The sequence below is a fragment of the Protopterus annectens genome, chromosome 6.part0, assembly GCF_019279795.1.
Source record: "Protopterus annectens isolate FY-2018-M chromosome 6.part0, PAN1.0, whole genome shotgun sequence".
Classification (NCBI taxonomy): domain Eukaryota; kingdom Metazoa; phylum Chordata; order Ceratodontiformes; family Protopteridae; genus Protopterus; species Protopterus annectens.
In genome coordinates this window covers 227,985,111-228,005,005 of record NC_056737.1, presented here as the reverse complement: position 1 = coordinate 228,005,005, position 19,895 = coordinate 227,985,111, and the positions used below count along the sequence as shown (strand labels likewise).

The 19,895-nt window shown below is 40.5% G+C and overlaps 1 protein-coding gene across 1 annotated transcript in view; it reads left to right on the top strand.

The window, feature by feature from the left end:
• Positions 1-19,895, top strand: part of LOC122803811 (extracellular calcium-sensing receptor-like) — a 105,501-nt gene that overhangs the window by 72,315 nt on the left and 13,291 nt on the right. The window contains exon 5 of the mRNA XM_044073496.1: positions 19,569-19,692. Within this exon, the coding sequence (XP_043929431.1) occupies positions 19,569-19,692 (124 nt within the window). The remainder of the gene's footprint in view (positions 1-19,568; positions 19,693-19,895) is intronic.

Here is a 19,895-nt window from a genome sequence, read left to right as displayed (position 1 = left end):
ATTTTGGGGGGCTTCCTCATACAAAATAAACCTGTAGTTTTCTTTATTGCTGTTGAGTGTTCTGGGCATTTGTTTTGTTAATTTGTAGTGTAGTAGAATAAAAGAATTTGGTCTAGTTTTAGACCAAATGTGATTCTACTAAGTGAATTTTCTACAAGGTATGCTTCTATGTATTTTTTGAAACACTTGTAGTTCTACTATTTATGTTTTATATTAAATGTAAAAAAGCTGAAAAGTAAGGTGTGCAAGACGGTGTGACCAGCACTACTGTATGGTACAGAAACCTGGGCAGTAAAGGCAGGGAAGATGAAGAAGCTAGAGGTGATGGAAACAAAGTGCCTGAGAAGGGTGGTAGGATGTACACTGTGGGACAGATGAAGAAATGAGGACATAAGAGCAGAAGCCAAAGTAGCTTCAATAGCAGAAACGATCAAAGAGAACACATTACAGTGGTTGGGACAGATGTGCAGAAAATCAGAAGACAATCTGATAAAGATTTGGGACAGACAAGAAGAAGGTAAGAGGAAATGAGGACATCCAGCAAAGAGGTGGATGGATTGTGTGAAAGAAGATCTGTGACAGTCAGACATGAATGTTAAAAAAGGCAGGAGTGTGGCACTGAATGAAGAGAGATGGGAACAGTTAACACGATACCGCAACCCCTGTAGGAAATGGGAAAAAGGGAACTGATAATGAGGAAGATTATATATATGTGTGCGTCTATATATATATATATATATATATATATATATATATATATATATATATATATATAGTTACTGACATTTGGCTCACTAAACAGAAAAAAGCTGCGGAGCCCATATTAAAACCTACTTCAGAGGTTCACTGATAGATGTTCTAATGGATTACCATCACAGCAACCTGAGCTATTTGTGTATTACTTCCTGTCCTGATAGGCATCTCTAAGATTTGGGCACCTTCCATGTGCTTCAACTGCTAGGAGCACTTGAGATGCAATAAAAGTCAGTTGGAGAGCCAAATTGCTATTTTTGGTGATTGCAACACTTTCTATTTTATTAATTTCATTACTAAAAAATGTAATTTTTTTTCTGTCAGATTCTCTACTTTTGCTACAAAACTAACTGACTTGAGCTTTTAAAGCTGCGGAACAACAGAGATGTTATATGAGGAAAATTTTTCCAAAATAAAACAGATGTTTCAGTGGGATCAGAATGAAATTCCTGTGACACAAAAATAGTCTGATTTGTTATAGATACAGATGTCTAAAGCTGTACTTATCCATCCTGTACTGCCTGCTTTGGAGAATGTTTTTCTCACTACATCATGCCTTCCTGATGGGTGACTTTATACCTCTAAGAGGAATGACATGTTATATAATGTGCCCTAGACATATAAGTAGCTGTTTTTCTTATCCTAAAGCATATCCAACAGCCATTTCTTTATCCAAATCTGCTGCAGATAAACAGGTTACTAATACTAATCCCATTCCTACTGACAAAGATTGGAAAGCAATGGATAAGTTGGGGGAAGAAAATGTATATTCTTCGGAGCTTGTAACTACAATTTACAACACTTCTTTGGAATACATGATTGAGCTAACATCAGTTTAGACTTTAACAATGTTTTTTGGGAGGGCTGTTTCACCCCCATTCCAATACACATGATGTAAGTCACTTTTGTTAAACACAGTATCTCAGAAGCATTTTCATACATTTTCCATTTCTACAAAAATGGTAGCAGTTACTCAGCAAAACAAACAAACAAACAACAACAAAAAAACATTCTTTTCTCACCCTTTCTCATTATTGCAGGTGGGTGTGGGAACACACAAAGAGCAGTACTGATTAAAAATAATAGCATTTTGCAAGAACATGCTAAACAATAATACTAAATGTTATAAAAGAAAATAGTAATTTCTGGCAAATGTTTCTCTAAGGCAGTACACTTGGTAGTATTTTTAAGAAGCAATTTGATGACAGCAAATATTTGTTTACTTTTGTGTACCAGGAAAGTCCGACTAGTACAATGCCCATTTTCAGTGGGGGCATGGGGAGAAAAGCTCCAATATCAAATATCAATCAGTAGTGAGTATTTCTAAAGAATGCTTAGAACATCAATGTGACATAATATGAATCTGTATTAATTGAATTCAAAAATTAATCATAAAGCTCCAAGGCCCTATCTGCTGGAGAATGAAATATATGAGGTGAATGAAGAAAGATGGGTGGATATAATACTGTGCCACCAGTTTCACAAATATCACAAATATATCATTGTTTTAAGACTTCTTGATTTGTGGAGGAGATACTAATGTGCCTTTTTAGCTGTGGTGGTGGTGCTGCAGTAGCGTTGTCGCCTCACAGTAAGACGTTGTCCTGTTCGATTCTCAGCTAAAGCGTCTTCTGTGTGGAGACATGCGTGAATGGGCATACCTTCGTTGAAGGTTGTGCATCAGGCCTGGCAAGTCGGTACGTAAAAATCTACTGCCAATCATTAGCGGACCGGAGTTCCGCTGTGGCGACCCCTAACCGGGAAAAGCCGAAAGGTACAACAACAATACTAATGTGCCTTTTTTTCAAAAATGGTAACAAGAAATTAATTGAAAACCACTTTAGCATTAGCCTTCCTATATACTTCACTGAAGAGTTTCTCCACTGTTGTCTCAACCTAAAAGGTGAAATTACTATAATTACTTTACAACAGACCAAATTTACATTTGCAAAAAAAAAAACAGTATTTGACTCTAGTATATTTTGCTACATTACGATTCTGAAAGTATGCGCCTTTCCGTGGTTGTAGATTATTCACAATTTTCAAAGCTTTAGATGCTGCATTCATTTCTTTAAGCAGAAGTAAATTAATGAAAATAATGAAAAAGAAAGGGTATAATCAGTGAATAATACTCATTATACCAGTTTTATATCATGACTAGTGAGCTAAAATTAAAATTGCAACAAAAAGGCAAATAATAAAAACAAAATCTGTAAATGAGGCCATGATGCAAACTGCCTGCTTGCTCTATGGCTTTTTCTAATATTCATAGATAGAATATTAAGCAGATTGGCTAAAGGTATCAGGATGCTTCCAAAATCATGAGATAAAATGTGCAGCTATATAATTTTTTCTATATGTTTTCGTCCCTCTGCTAGCCAGCCATAAAGCCTACTGAACTGTATGTTGGCCCATTCACTTCCTGGTGTTAGGAATCACCTCAAAAACCCAGTTGTGGAGAGCCAGTACTGGGGATCCATCATCCAGGCAGTCATTGGGGTGTTTGTGCTTTTACTGCCATCCCAGCAATCAAGACCCTTTTTGTATTACAGCTGTAATTCCACCTCAGACTATGATGTACACACCTACATCACCACAGGGACTCCCTAATACCACAGTAGTCCATACACTTGCACTGTTTCACATGTGAAGTATTTGGAGTGACAGTCACCAGCTGGAGGAGCCACAGTGCATGCCCCTCCTGTACTGGTTCTTGCTTTTGGTAGTTTGTGAAACCTTCACCTCACACCACTGGAGTATCACAGAAAGCCAGCTAGAAATCATCTCCCTCCCTCCGCTCCTAGGATAGACACTGCCCATCCTGTCTGCCAGAACTGCCAGTCACTCTGTGTTGCCTGGGTCAACATCAGGGCTTTATCCCTTTTTGCCACCAGGCTGTATAAAATGTGCAGCAGTACTATGTTATGACTATTTGCTCCACTCTTAAGATAATGCCTTAAAGTGGCAGAAACATATACAGCTCAATACAGTCTTCCTGTTAATAATAATAATAATAATAATAATAATAATAATAATAAAATAATAATAATAATAATGATATTTTTAAGCAGAGGAGTAAAAAATTTACATTTTTGCTGAATAACAAAAATGTATGTGGTGTAACTTTGCATGTACTTAGGATTACAGCATTCTAATGAGAAATTGCTCTTCTTGGATGTGAAATACCCATGCATAAGCATGGCTATTTGCACAGTGTATTGGATTGGAGGCTTTATCATACACCCACTGCTAGTGGCTATTATATCTAAAGTACACTCGTTAATTGTCCATTTGGCTTTTTCGAAACAATCTGCTGAAAGAAGTATGCAGACTTCTAGTTAGAAGAGTGAATTTTCATAGACCCTTACATAAAGTGTATGCAGGGGAGGAATTAATTATGCTGAATGAGGCAGTAACTATCAATAGTTGAATTTTGTAAAACAGGATTAATATAACTAGATTATTGAGTAACATGATGAATAAAAATTTGACACAAAAAAGGCTTTTTGGGCCGAACCATATAAGAACACTGCAAAGACCAAAATGATTGACACAGAACATAGAAGATATGCCCCAAGATTTAATAAAATCCATGTAGGCACAGTGTAGAGCCTACATTGAATATTACCATGTCCATGTACACGGTTCCCCTAGGCAGTGCACCATCCATATTAATCATGGCTCATTGCCAAGGGAGAGCTGTGGAGCACGGTTATTGAATCAGGGTAGGGAGTGTAGTGCCAACTGTGTCCACAGATGAGTAAGACACTTCCTGCACTGTCCACTTGTATTATGTCAATGTTTATTTTATTGTTTTAAGTGTTTTTTTTTCCTTTTAAAAAAAAAAAAAAAAAAAAGGATGTTTGCGCAGTATGATGCAGAGCTCAGAAGTGCTAATCGGTGCTGATACACCTTCCAGACATCTAAAAATAGAAACCAGATGCAATTACTTATTTATTTAAAGGTCATGTTTAAGCATAGCTGAATGGGTTTGCACTGTGTGGTGCAGTGCTCAGCCATGCTTACAGGTGGCTCAGAGGTATATGTAAAGGTATAGCAAAATTCCACATATCCTCGTAGCTAAATGGGTGGAGGTACAGCCTCATGAGCAGTAGGTACAGGGTTTGAATACATAGAAGGGAAAATAAGCATTTATCTTTCAAAAACAAATTATATAATAATTTTTTAATTCTGGTCTGCTGCATTCTGCTAAGCTCTGCAAAGACCTTCTAAGCACTGCATAAATACAATAACGGGTAAAAATGTTTATGCACTGCTTGGCTCTGCTTAGCTGGTTTGTGCACTGCTAAACACTGCTAAGCATGTGGGTCCTCATCTTTTTGCCCTGCTCAATTCAGCTGCACTGGTTTGCACACTACTAAGTGATGTGCCACATTTTTAAATGTTAACCAGTGGCATATAAGGGTACGAAAACAGGCTACATTAAGCCCAATAGGTGGGAATACAGCATAATCCATTGGGGTTCTGTATCTGAAGGCTACGATGGCAGGCATTGGTGAGGGTTCACACTTTCAGGCACAGTGTTGGAGCATTCTGGACGGTCATGGTCAGACTCCTAATAAAAAAACATGAAGACTGGGTTCTGCAGAGGTGGTTACCAGGGCTAAGAGTGCAAGGTGGAAGCCTGGGACTGGCTGGCAAGGGAACTCACCAGTGCAACTGGTATCCCTTGCACAGGTGAGCAGTGTCATCACCACCATGATGACCTGAAGAGATGAAAGGGGGATCTCTTGGACACCTGGGTCCAAGAATTTCAGGTAGGGAATGTCCTATATGTATGTAAGTACATTTACCTCTGTTTTACCAATATCTAATCTGAATGCCTGCTAAACTGGTATGCATAATGGTGTGCTTCTCTCCCAACAGCTGCAAAGAAGAGGGTTCTCAAACTTGAGGTGCATGCTGGGCACTTTGTCAGGTTGCACCGTGGGTGTGGTGAGTATGGCTGTATTATGCTAACTGTAATGAAATAAGCAAGAAAGAGTAAAGTATTAACTGCAATAAAGTATGTAAGTAAAGTTTGTATTGCAATAAATGTGGACTTAGAGCTGTAGTGCAATAAATGAATAATGCCAATTGTAGTGCAATAAAAACATGAAACAATACCATTATCTGCATTAAATAATATACAATAAAGTCTGTAGTGCAATAATTGTGAAATAGAGCTGTATTGCAAGACCTGAGTAATGGCAACTGTTGTCCCACAAAGACTTGAAACAGTACTAGAAGCTGCATTAAAGTATCTACAATAAAGTCTGTAGTGCAATACGTTTGGAATTAGAGCTGTTTGTCAAGAAATGAATAATGCCAACTGTTCTGCAATAACACATGAACCAATACCAATAACACCAAGGTAAATTGTGTACATCGGGATTGTCTTGTTTTAACCATTGCAGTACAACTGTATGCATTCAGGCTGTAAAGTAAGGTGCTGCAGTCAAGTATAACTCTGTAATAACAGTAGAATGCAAATATAATAGCTGATAGCTGGCACATGTCTTATTTAACACATACAGTACCATTCAGGGCTGTTTTTAGGCCAGTATTGTTCACATAATGCCCTGTCATCCACAAACAGCAGGTAAGCAAGGTATATGGATGAGGTAGCTCACTCCATGATCTGATATTGTTTGTTGACTTCACAGATATTTCAAACCAATAATAATATATTGTGTACACCTGCATTCTATATACTAATGTATAGATTACCTAGTATATCTGTCATGCTTGTATTTCATGCATGTATGTTCTATTGTCACTGCAGTCTAGTATACAACTGTAGTACTATTACCGGGCCATATATTGGTTCCAGGTGAGCTCTAGGCAAATATTAGTCAATCAATAGTCAGCAGTGACTCGGTAGCTTAGTTTGTTAAATTCTCTGTCTGTAGTACATTTTGCCACACACAGACCAGGGTTTGAATCCAGTGCTATGTAACACTAAATATTACAGTATCAGTTATGTAATGTTTAGAGATTCTCTCTCCATAGGAACTACAGGTAAATGGGTGAGGTAGCTCATATTATGAGTAAATAATTGGGTGTTTAGATATCACAAATTGTTAAAATCATTAGCAAGAATGTGAAAGTACAGCATAACATAAAGTAAATAAATATAATAATAAAATAAAATGAAATAAATAGCATGTGTAATCTTGGTCTGGCTGTATGCCTGAAGTGTCTGTTCAAAGTTACTGCAGCAAGTTCATACATTCCAGGCAGATGTTCTCTGCAGCCACTGCTATTGGGATCTATCCTGATGCCTGCCAAGAAAGGCATGATAGTTGTTTAGTTTCTGTACTGTACACATACATGTCTCTCAAGTGTCATACTGTGACATAATGTAATTAGTAGTGTGTAATCCACCTGTCATAGGATTACCATCGGAATGGTTATCTAAATTGCAAAGTATCACTACATGTTCTGTGTAGTTGTGTACCCACAGTTGTTACTGCTTGGCCCATACTGTCCCATGTGAATAGTTTGAGAGGTAGTTTCATGCTACAGCAGCTATAGGGGACTTGTACACATAAAGAAAGGACAGACCCATAGAGTAGATAATACTGCTGTCAAGTAAATAGCCTATAATGGTACTAATGGACTCTTTTTCTCTCTTTCCCCACTCCTTATCTTCATTTATTTGTTATTGTTATATATTGGTTATGGTTTACTATTCACATATGTTGTTAAATTACCTGTATTTTGGTGCACGTGCATTATTATTATGTATTATAATAGTTACATAGTAAAATATTTTGTTGAATTACCTATTTTGTTGGCCTTATGCTGTAACTGTAACTGCCATGCTGTTAACATACTGACTGTTCTGTCATGTATTTTTGTGTTTCACATAAGATGCATTGATATGTAATTGGGTTATTTCCACTGTTTTGGCATGCTGTTATTACTAACTATGTTTTGTTCATAACTAACTTATAGTTATTGCTATACCTCCATCACCACAGTATGTCAGGGTAGGCCAGTTCCTAGTGATCTGCCTACATTCCCTCAACTGGCCATGACACCGGGTCTTAGCAAGTCTGGGATCCAGGTCAGTGGTGCCCTCTCCATTGCCCCTGCACCACCTGTGACATCAGGTGGAACTGCCTCAGGGGATGGCGCCCGGCCTCCCTCTGGGAGCGGTGGTGGAGGGGCTGCAGTTACAAAACAGGAACTGCCAGTCATGGTACACAGGGTTGTTCATTGGACTTATGAATGCCGCCTGTGCCAGATTGACACTGGCCATCCTGGTGGGGCAGGCTGGCCCTGGTGCCCAGCCTCCAGCACAGCCACCTTCAGGGCAGTGAAGGAGCAGTATCAACTGCCTGTGAGTGGGGATGTCAGTCATGCTGCTGCCATCTGGAGGCAAATGTGACTCTGATTCCACAACACCCTCCCCATCCAAGATGTTTACTCCCCTCATGTGTCACACACCACCCCTGTCTGCTGTTTTGTCTGTCTTGTCTGAATGCTATTGCATCTTCTCCTGCCCAACTTACCTCCCCACATGTACCTATGTCCCTTCTCCAAGATTCCACTCTCTCCTTAAAAAAATGGGCACCTGTTCCACAAAAAAAAATATTGCCTCATACATAGCTCTCCATTTTGCAAGTGTCCACTGGATGCAACTAATTTAGTCCAATTGACTTGACAACACATTTTTTGTTGTCCCCACCCCTCTCTCTGGGGGTTGAGAGTCCAAATTCATCTACAAAACCTGTCAAAATGCACAGCTGTTGCTGTACAAGAAATGGATAGCTATGGTTCTTTCCTACACCTATCCTGCACATCCCTACCTATCTTTCACATTGTTTTCCCCCTGCTAACCCCGATTTTATCACTTTTCTATCACTCCTTTTTTCTTTTCTTTATATTTTTTAGTGCGAGTTTACATGCTGCTCCACTTAGCTCAGCTTAAATGAGCTTTAAAGAGCTTTAATGTCTATATGTATCTATTACATTGTAACTTACACGTTGAAGATAAGCACATTTATTTTATTTATTTATTTATTTTATTTTACATTTGTTGACCGGGCTAGTCTAACTGGATATATGTCCATTTTCAGTAGTGGCCCGGGGAGAAAAGCTCCAAGGAAAAAACATACAATTTAATAGAGAGTAACATCAAAACAGTTTTATACAGCAATAATTATACCATAAAAGCAGTTTTATACAGCAATAAATTTAGCATAACATGTTAGCTAAAGAAATTCTTAAAAGAATATAAAAATAGAAGAATTAAAAGGTTTTTTTTTTTTTTTTTCAATTATAACCTACTCTTACTAGAAACAGGACTTAGAAGGGTAGTATACTAAGTAGGTTAAAGTATACTACATTTACATTTACATTTTACATTTGTTGACCGGGCTAGTCTAACTGGATGCATGTCCATTTCCAGTAGAGGCCCGGGGAGAAAAACTCCACGTATTTGTTCAGAGTAAATAGATGCTAAAAGAATAGAAGTTATACAGTGTTGTCAAAAAAAAAATCAAAAAATTATAAGATAATACAAAAGTTTTAACTAATACTGTATAATAGTAATCCAGTTCTTTAAGGTACAGAGATAACTTTTACTTATATACATAAAATGTGTGTACTATAGGATATGTTGTTAATTTGTAATAGGTAGTAAATGAAGGAAGGGTGAGAAGAGTGAGTGGGGGCGGGGGCAGAATTAGTCAGGGTTAGTACAGGTGCATAGCCAGTGATTACTGAGATATGGTTTTAGTTGTTTTTTAAAAAGAAAAAGAGAAGTCTGAGCTGTGATATCGGAAGGAAGTTGATTCCATAATTTTCCTACAGAGTTGGAGAATAAGGAGTCACCTGCTGAGTTGTTGGATTTAGTAGTATTAATCAGCAGTTTGTTTGAGGAACGTAGAGTTTTGAGATTGTTATAAGGTGTGATGAGAGAGTATAGGAGTGTTGCTAGGTTGATACAGGGTCTTATGAGCTATTGTAAGCTGGTGAAATTGAAGCTGGCTAAGGAATTCTAGCCAGTTTAATTGTTTAAGATTAAGGCAGTGATGGGTTCTGAAAGGAGAGCCTGTAGCAAATCTAGCAATATTATTATAGGAAGTTGTTAGTTTCTTGAGGTTGTTTTTTGAGATATTAGTATAAATGGGAGCGGCGTAGAGCAGAGTGGATAAAAGGAGAGTTCTAGCTATAGCAGACCTAGCTTCTGGAGTAAGAAAGGGTTTGATTCTGTACAGGGATCCCAGTTTCTTATTAATTAATTTTATTGTAGTGTTTATGTGTATATCAAAGTTTAGATTGTTGTCAATTGTTATTCCTAGCAGTTTAGTGGTAGGTTTAGGTGAGATAAGGGTACCATTATTAGAAGTGAGATTGAAATGTAAAGAGATGGACTTTTTGGTTGGGCTGAAAAGTAGCAATTTAGTTTTTTAGGGATTTAGAAGGTGGCATCTCCTAAGTGTTGAACACAGGCCCCTATCAATTATAACAGACTGCATTAACCCACCCTGCTTCACAAGCTTTAGGTTAAGTAGATGTTTCCAGCAAAACATACTGCTTGCTACTTACAGACATTACACATGTCACTGAAATAAAATAAACTAATGTGAAAACTGGGAGTGTACCTTAGACTCTCTTGCAATAATAAATAATAATGAAGACATACTAATGGATGTAAGTGAGGCCTGTGACAGCAGGTATATGTGCCCTTTTATCAGCAACTTATGGAAAGACATCTGCTAAGGCAGCAATGGCAAAGTACATGCACAACTGGGACCCTGGTGTAGAAATACAACCATATAAAGCCACATACTCATGAATGTAGAAATGTTTCTCACAGCCTGTAAATGTGCACTTATATCCTGCAAATACACATACTTTTTCAGTGTCTCAGTAGCTCTGTCTGTTAAATGCCTTCCATTAAGTACATTTTGCCACACACAATCCTGGGTTCAAATCCAGTGTCCTGTCTCACTTCAATTACATTATTGTGAAGACAGCAAGTAATGACTGAGTCATGCAGTTCTACTCCCCACAGGATACTGCTACTTAATTAACTGCTACCCAGTTTTGCAAGACAAAGGCCTGTAGGCACACACTACACTTATCCGTATAGGCTAACTCTATGTCATCTACTACTTTGTTAGTCACACTGTTGCATAACAGACATACTGTAAGCACATGCCCCAATTGCACTGTATAGAATACCCTTGTCCTGGCTCTGCCATAATGACAGGCTTGACACAGCTGACACAGTTACACGTACAGCTTGCTGTCCACCAAAGTGATCACTCTCGCCATATGTGTTGTAGGCTGCAGCAGTAGCTGCAGCCTGTATCATACACAGCTGTCTGTAAGGGTAACTGCTACAGACCTACCATACTACCCAAACCCCTAGAACAAGGGATCCAGTCACAGCCATTCTTAATGGGGGTGGGGCAAAAGACCAGAGATAGGAACATGTTTAACAGTTTGCCCCTAAAAAGATAGTAAGTTGATAGAATAACAGCTATTGCAGTAGCATGCTTAGTTTGACAGGTATGAAGTGGTACACACACGTATGTCTCCTCCCTTACTGAACTCAGCCCACAGTGATTGCCAGTGCACTGCCAGATGACCACAGTGGTATGGAACACGGGCCACACAAATGAGAAACTGTGGACATACTTCATAAATCTCTATAGTAGATGGTATTTGTACCTACCTTCTATGATGTCCATCTCAAAAACTAAAACAGGGGCTAAGGCCTACATAAAAGCTTTATATAGTGCACTGTGGTGGCATGTCATTGGCTAATGATAGTGCAATACAGCTGTTTTGGCTGCAATTAGCAATTCTGAGCCACAGACTGGTGCAGAGGCAATTACCTGCTAATAAGCAGTACCTTAAAAAGGCAAACAGCTGGTTATGGGGAACAGGTCTGTATGAGACTTAACACACACAGAGAGTGTATTATCAAAAGATTACTGGAAGCAAAGTTCAACAAAGGAGTACTGCACTCCACCAGGTAATAGATTTCTCCATATAACAAGATGGGAGGATGAAGGTATGGGGAAGAGGGGGTTACAGAAGTAAGCCTGTCTCAGATCTATGGTGATGACATGTCATTGGTACTCTGCTGTCCTACGCCTACATGCATGCCTCTCAACTGGCCCTGATTTCAATCACATCTCAGTTCTGTTCCTGTCAACCCCACCTACAGTGATCGGCTGTTGTAAGAAAGCTAACGGATTAGATGTAGTACATAGTGACAATTGGGGAGGGTGTATACCCCTGTAATGTCAAGCGATGTACTGTAATTCACCTCCTCTCATTCTGTCCATGTTACACATAATTAGTTCTAACACAGTAAAATTTACCCTGAATGTCCCTGATGCACTCTGGCTAAGTCCCTGTTTCTGTTGACATATGTCCCTGTTTGGTTGAGAGCTATGTCTAACATGCCTGTCAACATCCTACAGCAAGAACTCAGGACAAAGCCATAATTAATGGAGAGACAAAGACCCAGACTCAATGACAGTATTTATGTATTGCTTTGTACAAAGTAAGAATGTGAATTGACTAAACTGATATTACTGTAGCATAACTGTGTTCTGAAGTGTCTGACATCTGAAACTCAGATTTGTCTGTCTTTATTTTCTGACAGATGTCTGTCTTTATTTTCTGACATCAGCCATCAATGATTGGCCAACCATTTGTCAGAAATCCACAAGTTTGTGTGAAAATGATCATGACTATGGGCAAACATCTTGACAGTCTGCAAACGTGTATAAATGAGAGGTATGATGCCTGCAGGGAACATATACTACAGCAGGTTTGCATTGCTGTCTGTCATTGTGGTACACTGGTGTTGCTGGACTGTCCTCATGTAGTCATTGTAACAGCATACTGCTATTTGTCCGACAGCGGCTGCATGACATATTAGTGGGAGTTTTCCCATACAGGACTCACCACAGTAGACTGCAGTGATGGGTGTAGAAACATACAGCAGAATCTGTCATGGCACACAGGGACATATCCCAGTATTGCTACAATCTTGGTGATAACCAAAAACTATGTTGCCAGACTGTGGGGTATGATGTGTGAGGGAGCAGTAGATAGTGCAGGCTATTATGGGTGTGCTGGATCTGTACATATTGGATGTCCATGTATCTGGTCCTGTAATGTATTCCCCTCTTGTTGTCTTTCAGGAACCATGTACCACAGGAGACACACACACCCTTCTCAACTGTGGAGAATGACATTATACTAGATGGACTGAGACACCAACATCAGATCTTGTTGTTCAGGGGTAGGCACAATTGGGATTAGTGGGTGGCATTGTGGGTAGACCTTATGAGGGCTGTCAATCAGATTGGCTAACTGAACAGGACCTATAATCAAGTCCAACACTGGGACATATATGCTGCATGCTGAACGACAAAGGGCAGCTGCTGTTGATAGGGATCGTGTCACCGCTGGTGGATAGCCTGAGATGGAACAACCACTCTCAGCAACAGTGGAATTCCTGGTGAATGTAGGAACAACCAACAGCTCCCAGGCATCCATCACTCCATACATCATGGAGGTGGGTGCCACAGTGCCCACAGAAGAGGTGCATCCAGGTAAACTCACTGTGTTCACCAGTGTAATACTGTATCAGTCATTGTGGCAGGCTGTACATACCAGTACATGGGTGTAAGGTCTATCTGCATTAGGGGGATTGGGTTTTATGCTAAGGTGTGCACACATACTCAGAATGTCAGCAATATAGCCATTATCACAGTAGCTACTGTACATGTGGATATTTGCACATCTTAACTTGTAGTAAACGTTAACTGGATGTAGCTGAAGTGCATGTTATAATGGGCCTGACTTGTCTGCGTATGTTGTTGTCAGTTTGTCTGTTGTGCATGGGAGCAGAGATGTGAAGGTGTGAGACTTGTAATGTAGATGTGGATCCTCATCTGTATGAGTCTGTGTGGATTACAATTCATAATAGTGCAGGTAGTAATGTACTGCTGTTATTTTGCTTTGCACAGGTGACGGGGGGGGGGGGTTGGAGTCTGTTCCCTTCACAACCTGATGTCAGCGTCTCATCAGAAGCTGCTGATGGTGGTGGCCATAGTAAGGCACAGGCTGGGTTGTCAGTGGCTAAATCTGTCCCAGAAATTGACATCTCTCTTCTGCCCCCATTGTCACAGCACACAGTCAGTATGCCCACACATACCAAGTCCCCAGAGGCCACAGATATTGGACAGTCAGAGGGTGGTGACATTGAGCAGGGCAGTGTGACAACTATGGCATCAGGGAGTGTAGACACTAGACATAGCCAGAAAACGGATGAGGTCCCACACAGGCAGATTGACAGGGGTGCTTGTAGGAGGGCTGCTGTCCATCCACCACCAGTTGCAGGTGTCACATCACGGGTCACTTATCGCATGTTTTGGTCCATCATGGAGGCACAGAAATGTTTTGAACACAACATCAGATGGATGCTTACGGTTATGGATGCAGCACAGTCTGACAACTATGACTGCCTCCACCGCATTGGCGATACCCTGGATCAGTTCACTGCTGTCATGGATAGATGGTGGACTAAGACAGTTTGTGCCAGAGCATCTGGTTGGAGTTGGGTGTCGGACACATGGACGAAGGTCAGCAACACCATCTGCTGGGATTCCTCATGGCCATGCACAGTCACGTTCTCATAGTGGCAGTACCTACAGTGCTACAGAGAGCAGTGTGTTGTCCACACCACCATGTGGCAGGTCATGGGCACATAGTTCTGGGTGGTCCTGTGGGAGACACAGCCCCAGAATTTTGCAGTCACTGTCAGGTACTAGCACTGCATCTGACCTTGGGCATGGAGGTGCCAGTGCTAGTCCTGGCAGAGCCAGTTCACGTGTTCGTGGCCAGAGACAGTGAACTGTCCACTCTACTATGCATGGGCCACAGCTCTCCAACATACACATGTGTAGCGCTAGCACTAGGCTTAGCTGTGTGCATGCACACACTCAAGCACCACTGTCCCATGCAGGTCACCAACAGACACACACACAGCACTGCTCCATGGCCCATCTAACCTGCATCCTTTCCTGACTCACACATATGCTGTCACCTGTTTGGCACAGCTTAGACCTCTGGCACCCCCACACCACACCCTGTGCATGTGATGATACCTGTGCCACATCCCTGTTATCTGTGCCATAGATGCAAGGAAATGCAAATATGTGTCTGATGCGCAGGGTGACTATATTACTTTACATTTACTTATATATACATATATATCTTGTTCTCGTGTATATATATATATATATATATATATATATATATATATATATATATATATATATATTTATATGTGCCATGTACTGATAGATACACTAATCAAGCATGAAGGGGATAGAGAGAGACAGATATGTATAAGTAGCTGTATGTATGTACAGATGTATTTTCACATAGCAGGTCTTTGGTGAGGGAAACAACAGACTTGGGCTCAAGTTAGCTATGTGTAGGAGAATGCCCAGTGTGACTGTCAGTACTTACAAAGTGACTCCAGGCCAGAGCTACCTGTACTGCAGTCAGGGATTATGTGTGCTGCAGGCCACTGGCTGCTGTATCTGTTACCACAGTACAGCACTTCCCTGATGTTGGCCAAGGCATTCCCCGGCTGTTTGCGGACCTTAATATGTGACTCATACCTCTCAACTGTATAGAGCTTCACAGAATGTCCAGATTTTTGCCTCATATTTTTGGTCCTTTTTACATAACATTGTGGTTTTCTAGCAAATTACTGATAAAGCATTGGAGATTGAAGTTAATAAATAATGAAAGACATTTGAGTTGCAGACTTCATACACATCAGGAGAGTCAAGCTAATGCAAGTCCTGTTATTCTATCTACTTTCTACATTTGTAAGAGCAATATTTAAAACTTGTCCCTATTTGTGGGCCCTTGTCCCACTTTTATTCATGGCTTTGGCCAGATTTCTTGCTCATGATGTGACTGGGGTACATGATGTAACACAACACACAGGGTGACAGTCTGCATACCTCTCCCTGTACATGTTTTTGCAGAATGTCACTACCTCAAATGCAAAAGATGTGGCCAGATTCAAATCGCCAACACCATCACCCATGCTAATGTCCCTAGCCTACTGAGACACACAAGCTGCCAGATGGGGATGTGTCATTCATCACATAATCAACAGCATACAGACAGACATGTATTGTCACCCCGGCGTTACGTGAGACATATAACATGTGGCCAGGTTCTATGTCAAAGCCCTGGAATTGAGTGGACTGCTGATATATCATTGCAGATATACTACTACAACAGTTGTATGGGTACACTGATGAGTTGGGGGTGGGGGACAGCCAGCCCATGGTCTGCTGGCATACACAGTTGTGCAACTGTTCTATGACTCCACTGTTTGTCATCTCCCTTGAGTAATATAGCTGGGTTTCCAGCCATGTGGCCTAGTGAATATTATAGGCACGTACTATTGGACAGAGAACCTGTTGTCCCAAGTGGCTGTTTGATCTCTGCAAGTAACTCAGTAGCCCACTATATTCCCTAGCATACATGAGGCAGGTCCATGCATATGCTGCCATATTCTAGTACCCCTTAAAAGTGGTGATTAGCTGTGTGACTTACCTTGTGAATACAGCAGTTGACACACAGCTGAATCTGTCTGATGCATGCAGTCCACAGCCAATACTTGGTGAGGTACAGGTTGTGTGGGCTGGCTGGCATCATTTTTATTTATTTATTTATTTATTTATTTATTTATTTATTTATCATTTGTTGACCGGGAAAGTCCGACTAGGTTCCACAGAGCCTGTTTTCAGCAGAGGCCCGGGGAGAAATGCTCCAGATGCATGTCTTTGGAATATTTTTACTTATATGTATGCGAGTCGGAGTAAGGTGTCAGTCCCTCGGGTCCTAAGTTGTCAGTTCATGTGCTATGCATTGTCTTTTGGTCAAGGCCAGGGCATACTGGGCACACCTACATCTGCCTACAGGGACAACCTCAGGGGGTTTCCTCCTCTGAGTTCCCCCTGTGAGTGTGGCTGTGGGGACCTAGGCACTGGTGGGTGGCTGTGTATCCCTTCCCTTTGCTGATCTTGCTGCAGTTGTTTCCACAGGATCATATTATGTAGCATGGCACATATTGTGAAAATGTGTGCATATGTGGCTGGACAGTACTGCAGGGTTCCACCAGATATATCAAGGCACCATAACCGTGACTTCATAAGGCCAAACACATGCTCTATGATGTTCCTAGTTTGTGTGTGTGCCTCATTATGACATTTTTTGGTAGGTGTGTGTGCATTTCTGATGGGTGTCATCATTCCAGTGCACAGCAAGCATCCCCCAGTAAATGTCCCTGTGGGATGTACCCCCCAGCAAACATCTAGTACAGCTGTGATGCATGCCAGATATGGGAGTCGTGATAACTGTCAGTGTTGCCAGTACACATATTCATGATTATGGCCTGGACATTGCACATGACCTGGCCATTTATGGAGTGGTATCCCTTGTGGTTGACTTAGATTCTACCGTCCTCACTGGGTGGTGCCGTGATGTGTACATGAGTGCAATCTATGGCACCCAGTACCTCTGGGTAGTGTGCTACATGGTAGAAGTGTTGCATACTGCTGGCCCTTGCATTAGAGTTGAGAAAATAAATGTGCTTAGTGGCATGTGGTAGCATGTCATTCAGGAACTGGTGGAGTATCCTGGATGCTGATGCCTATGAGACCCCCATCATGTCCCCAGCTGGTCTTTGAAATGTACCTATAGCTAGTATTCTAAGAGCTACACATACCTTTGTTTCCACTGGGATAGGTTAGTTGAGATCGGCAGAGCTCAGTGAGTTCTTGTAGTATGTCCCTGTTCACCCTGTAGTACTCTCCAATCTCCAGCTCATGTAGCCCCTGGAAGGTTACCCTGGGCCTGAACACTCTTCTCCTTCTCAGTCTAGGCCTATGGTCAGCATCAGCAGCAGCAGTGACCTCAGCATCTTGCACATACATATGTAGCAGACCTGCAGCAGCACCTAGAATTTCTTCAGTTAAAGGTCCCAAGTCTGTACTCCACTGGTGCAGAGTATGAAGGTGAAATCAGATTGTAGGGTCCCTGCAAACTTTATAGTGCTCTACTGTAGGTGCAGCCTTTGTGATTGGCTACCTATGATGCATTCCACCTGCCAAGTACAGTAAAGACTGTTAATGGCCCTAGTTCAAGTGGAACAGGAGTCATCAGTAATTAAGATATCATTGCCTTTTTCAGCCATTTTATTTATTTTTTTACAGCCTGCCTCACTCAACACTGTGGTGTGCAAATGCGTGCCGCAAAAGTAAACAATGCTCAGCAGTCATTGTACACTCCCCCCATGAAAGGTCACACTCAGCATGGCAGTTCACCACACAAACATGCTCAAACCTGCTGAAACGTGCCCCAAAGGTAAACAAAGCTTAGCAGACACTGTGTGTGGATATGCCCCCTTTTAATGTCAGCTACCTCTTATGTGGACACCAACATGGTTCTCTGCCATGGATGGGAGGTGCGGACATGGATACCCATTTGTGCTATTTAGTAACTTCAGCTCATTTGCATAGAGATCTGTGCACACGACCTGGGAGCTACATGGTTCCAGGCCCTGCCTCATTAGTAAACACAGCAGTCTACCATTGTACATACTGCACGCAGGGTCCTATAATGCATTACTGTCACATACTACTAATTTTCATTTTTACACTTTTTACATTTTTTTTTCTTAACAGCATTTTTTCACACTGCAGCGTGCTGCGCAAACATAATCTGATTATTAAAAAAATATTTTAAATTATTTTCCATTAGGGTTTGGACATACAGTGGATAGTTTTGCATATATATGTGTCTGCTATGCTATTTCTGTCCTTCTTACTGCACTTTAACAGCTCCTGTTCAAAGTTTAACATTCTGTACATGGAATTTTTCCATATACTTTTTGGACACCAACACAGGGTCTGCAGGACTGCTTATCTGCTTGCTGGATTGATCTACCATCCTCATTTGAATGCAATTCACCTGCTTATGAGGATATGCATGCCATAGACACTTCTGTGTTGTTGAGCTCGTGCACACCCCTCAGCTCTGTTTTCTGGATCATAAACCTGCTTACCTTTGTGTAAGCAGTGTGCCACTATGCCTACATGGAAAATAAGTCCGTGTTGGCTTTATTAAATTCCTCCCATGGACTGTTGTCTTTGCATAATTATTCAATACCTAGGATGGCCTGTTATTCATGCTGACTGATTTAGTTATTTCCTGTGCTATATCTTGCCTTGAAATGTTGCATTGCAGCAGTTGCTGCCCAGCAAGGGGCATCCTTGCCGACGATCTCAGGAATGAAGAAGTATTAAAGCATTAATCAACAAAGATATTAGGAGGGGTGAATAAAGTAGAAGACCAACAATATAACACAGACCATGGATCATTCCTTTCTCATGGAAGAGGGCTTATCTGCTAATTGTTTACTATTGTTATGACTTCAGGCACAAGGGGTACAAGAAAAGTACTACAATACTAAATGTTTTTCAATTCTTTCATTAGGAGATGTGTGTCTAAATGATTACTAGTTTTATTGCAGTATGAATAATAAAATGTATGCATATGTATCTATATATATTTATATTTATCTATCTATATATATATGTATATACAGTTTATTTTATATATATATATATATATATATATATATATATATATATATATATATATACATTTTATTAAATATATCTACATATATCTACATGCAAATATGTGTTACTTGATAAGCACTTTTTTCTATTTAGATTCCACAGTCTTTGTGCAGTGAAAGTTGTTCTCCTGGCTACAGGAAAATAGCTCAGCCAGGCCAGCCAATCTGCTGCTTCAGCTGTATCATGTGCTCTCAGGGAGAAATTTCCAACCAAACTGGTAAGAAAATATTACATTAAATGTGATGATATTATCCATTAATTCAGTATTTTTTCCTGCCATTTTACAGAGTGCAGTATAGAAACTGTAATAAAAAAATCAAAATATGACTTAGTGGTTATGAAATCCATTTTAGTGGAACTCAAGCAATGTGACATGGGCCATAGAAAGCCATATTTCATAAATGACTTCAAAAATATGTG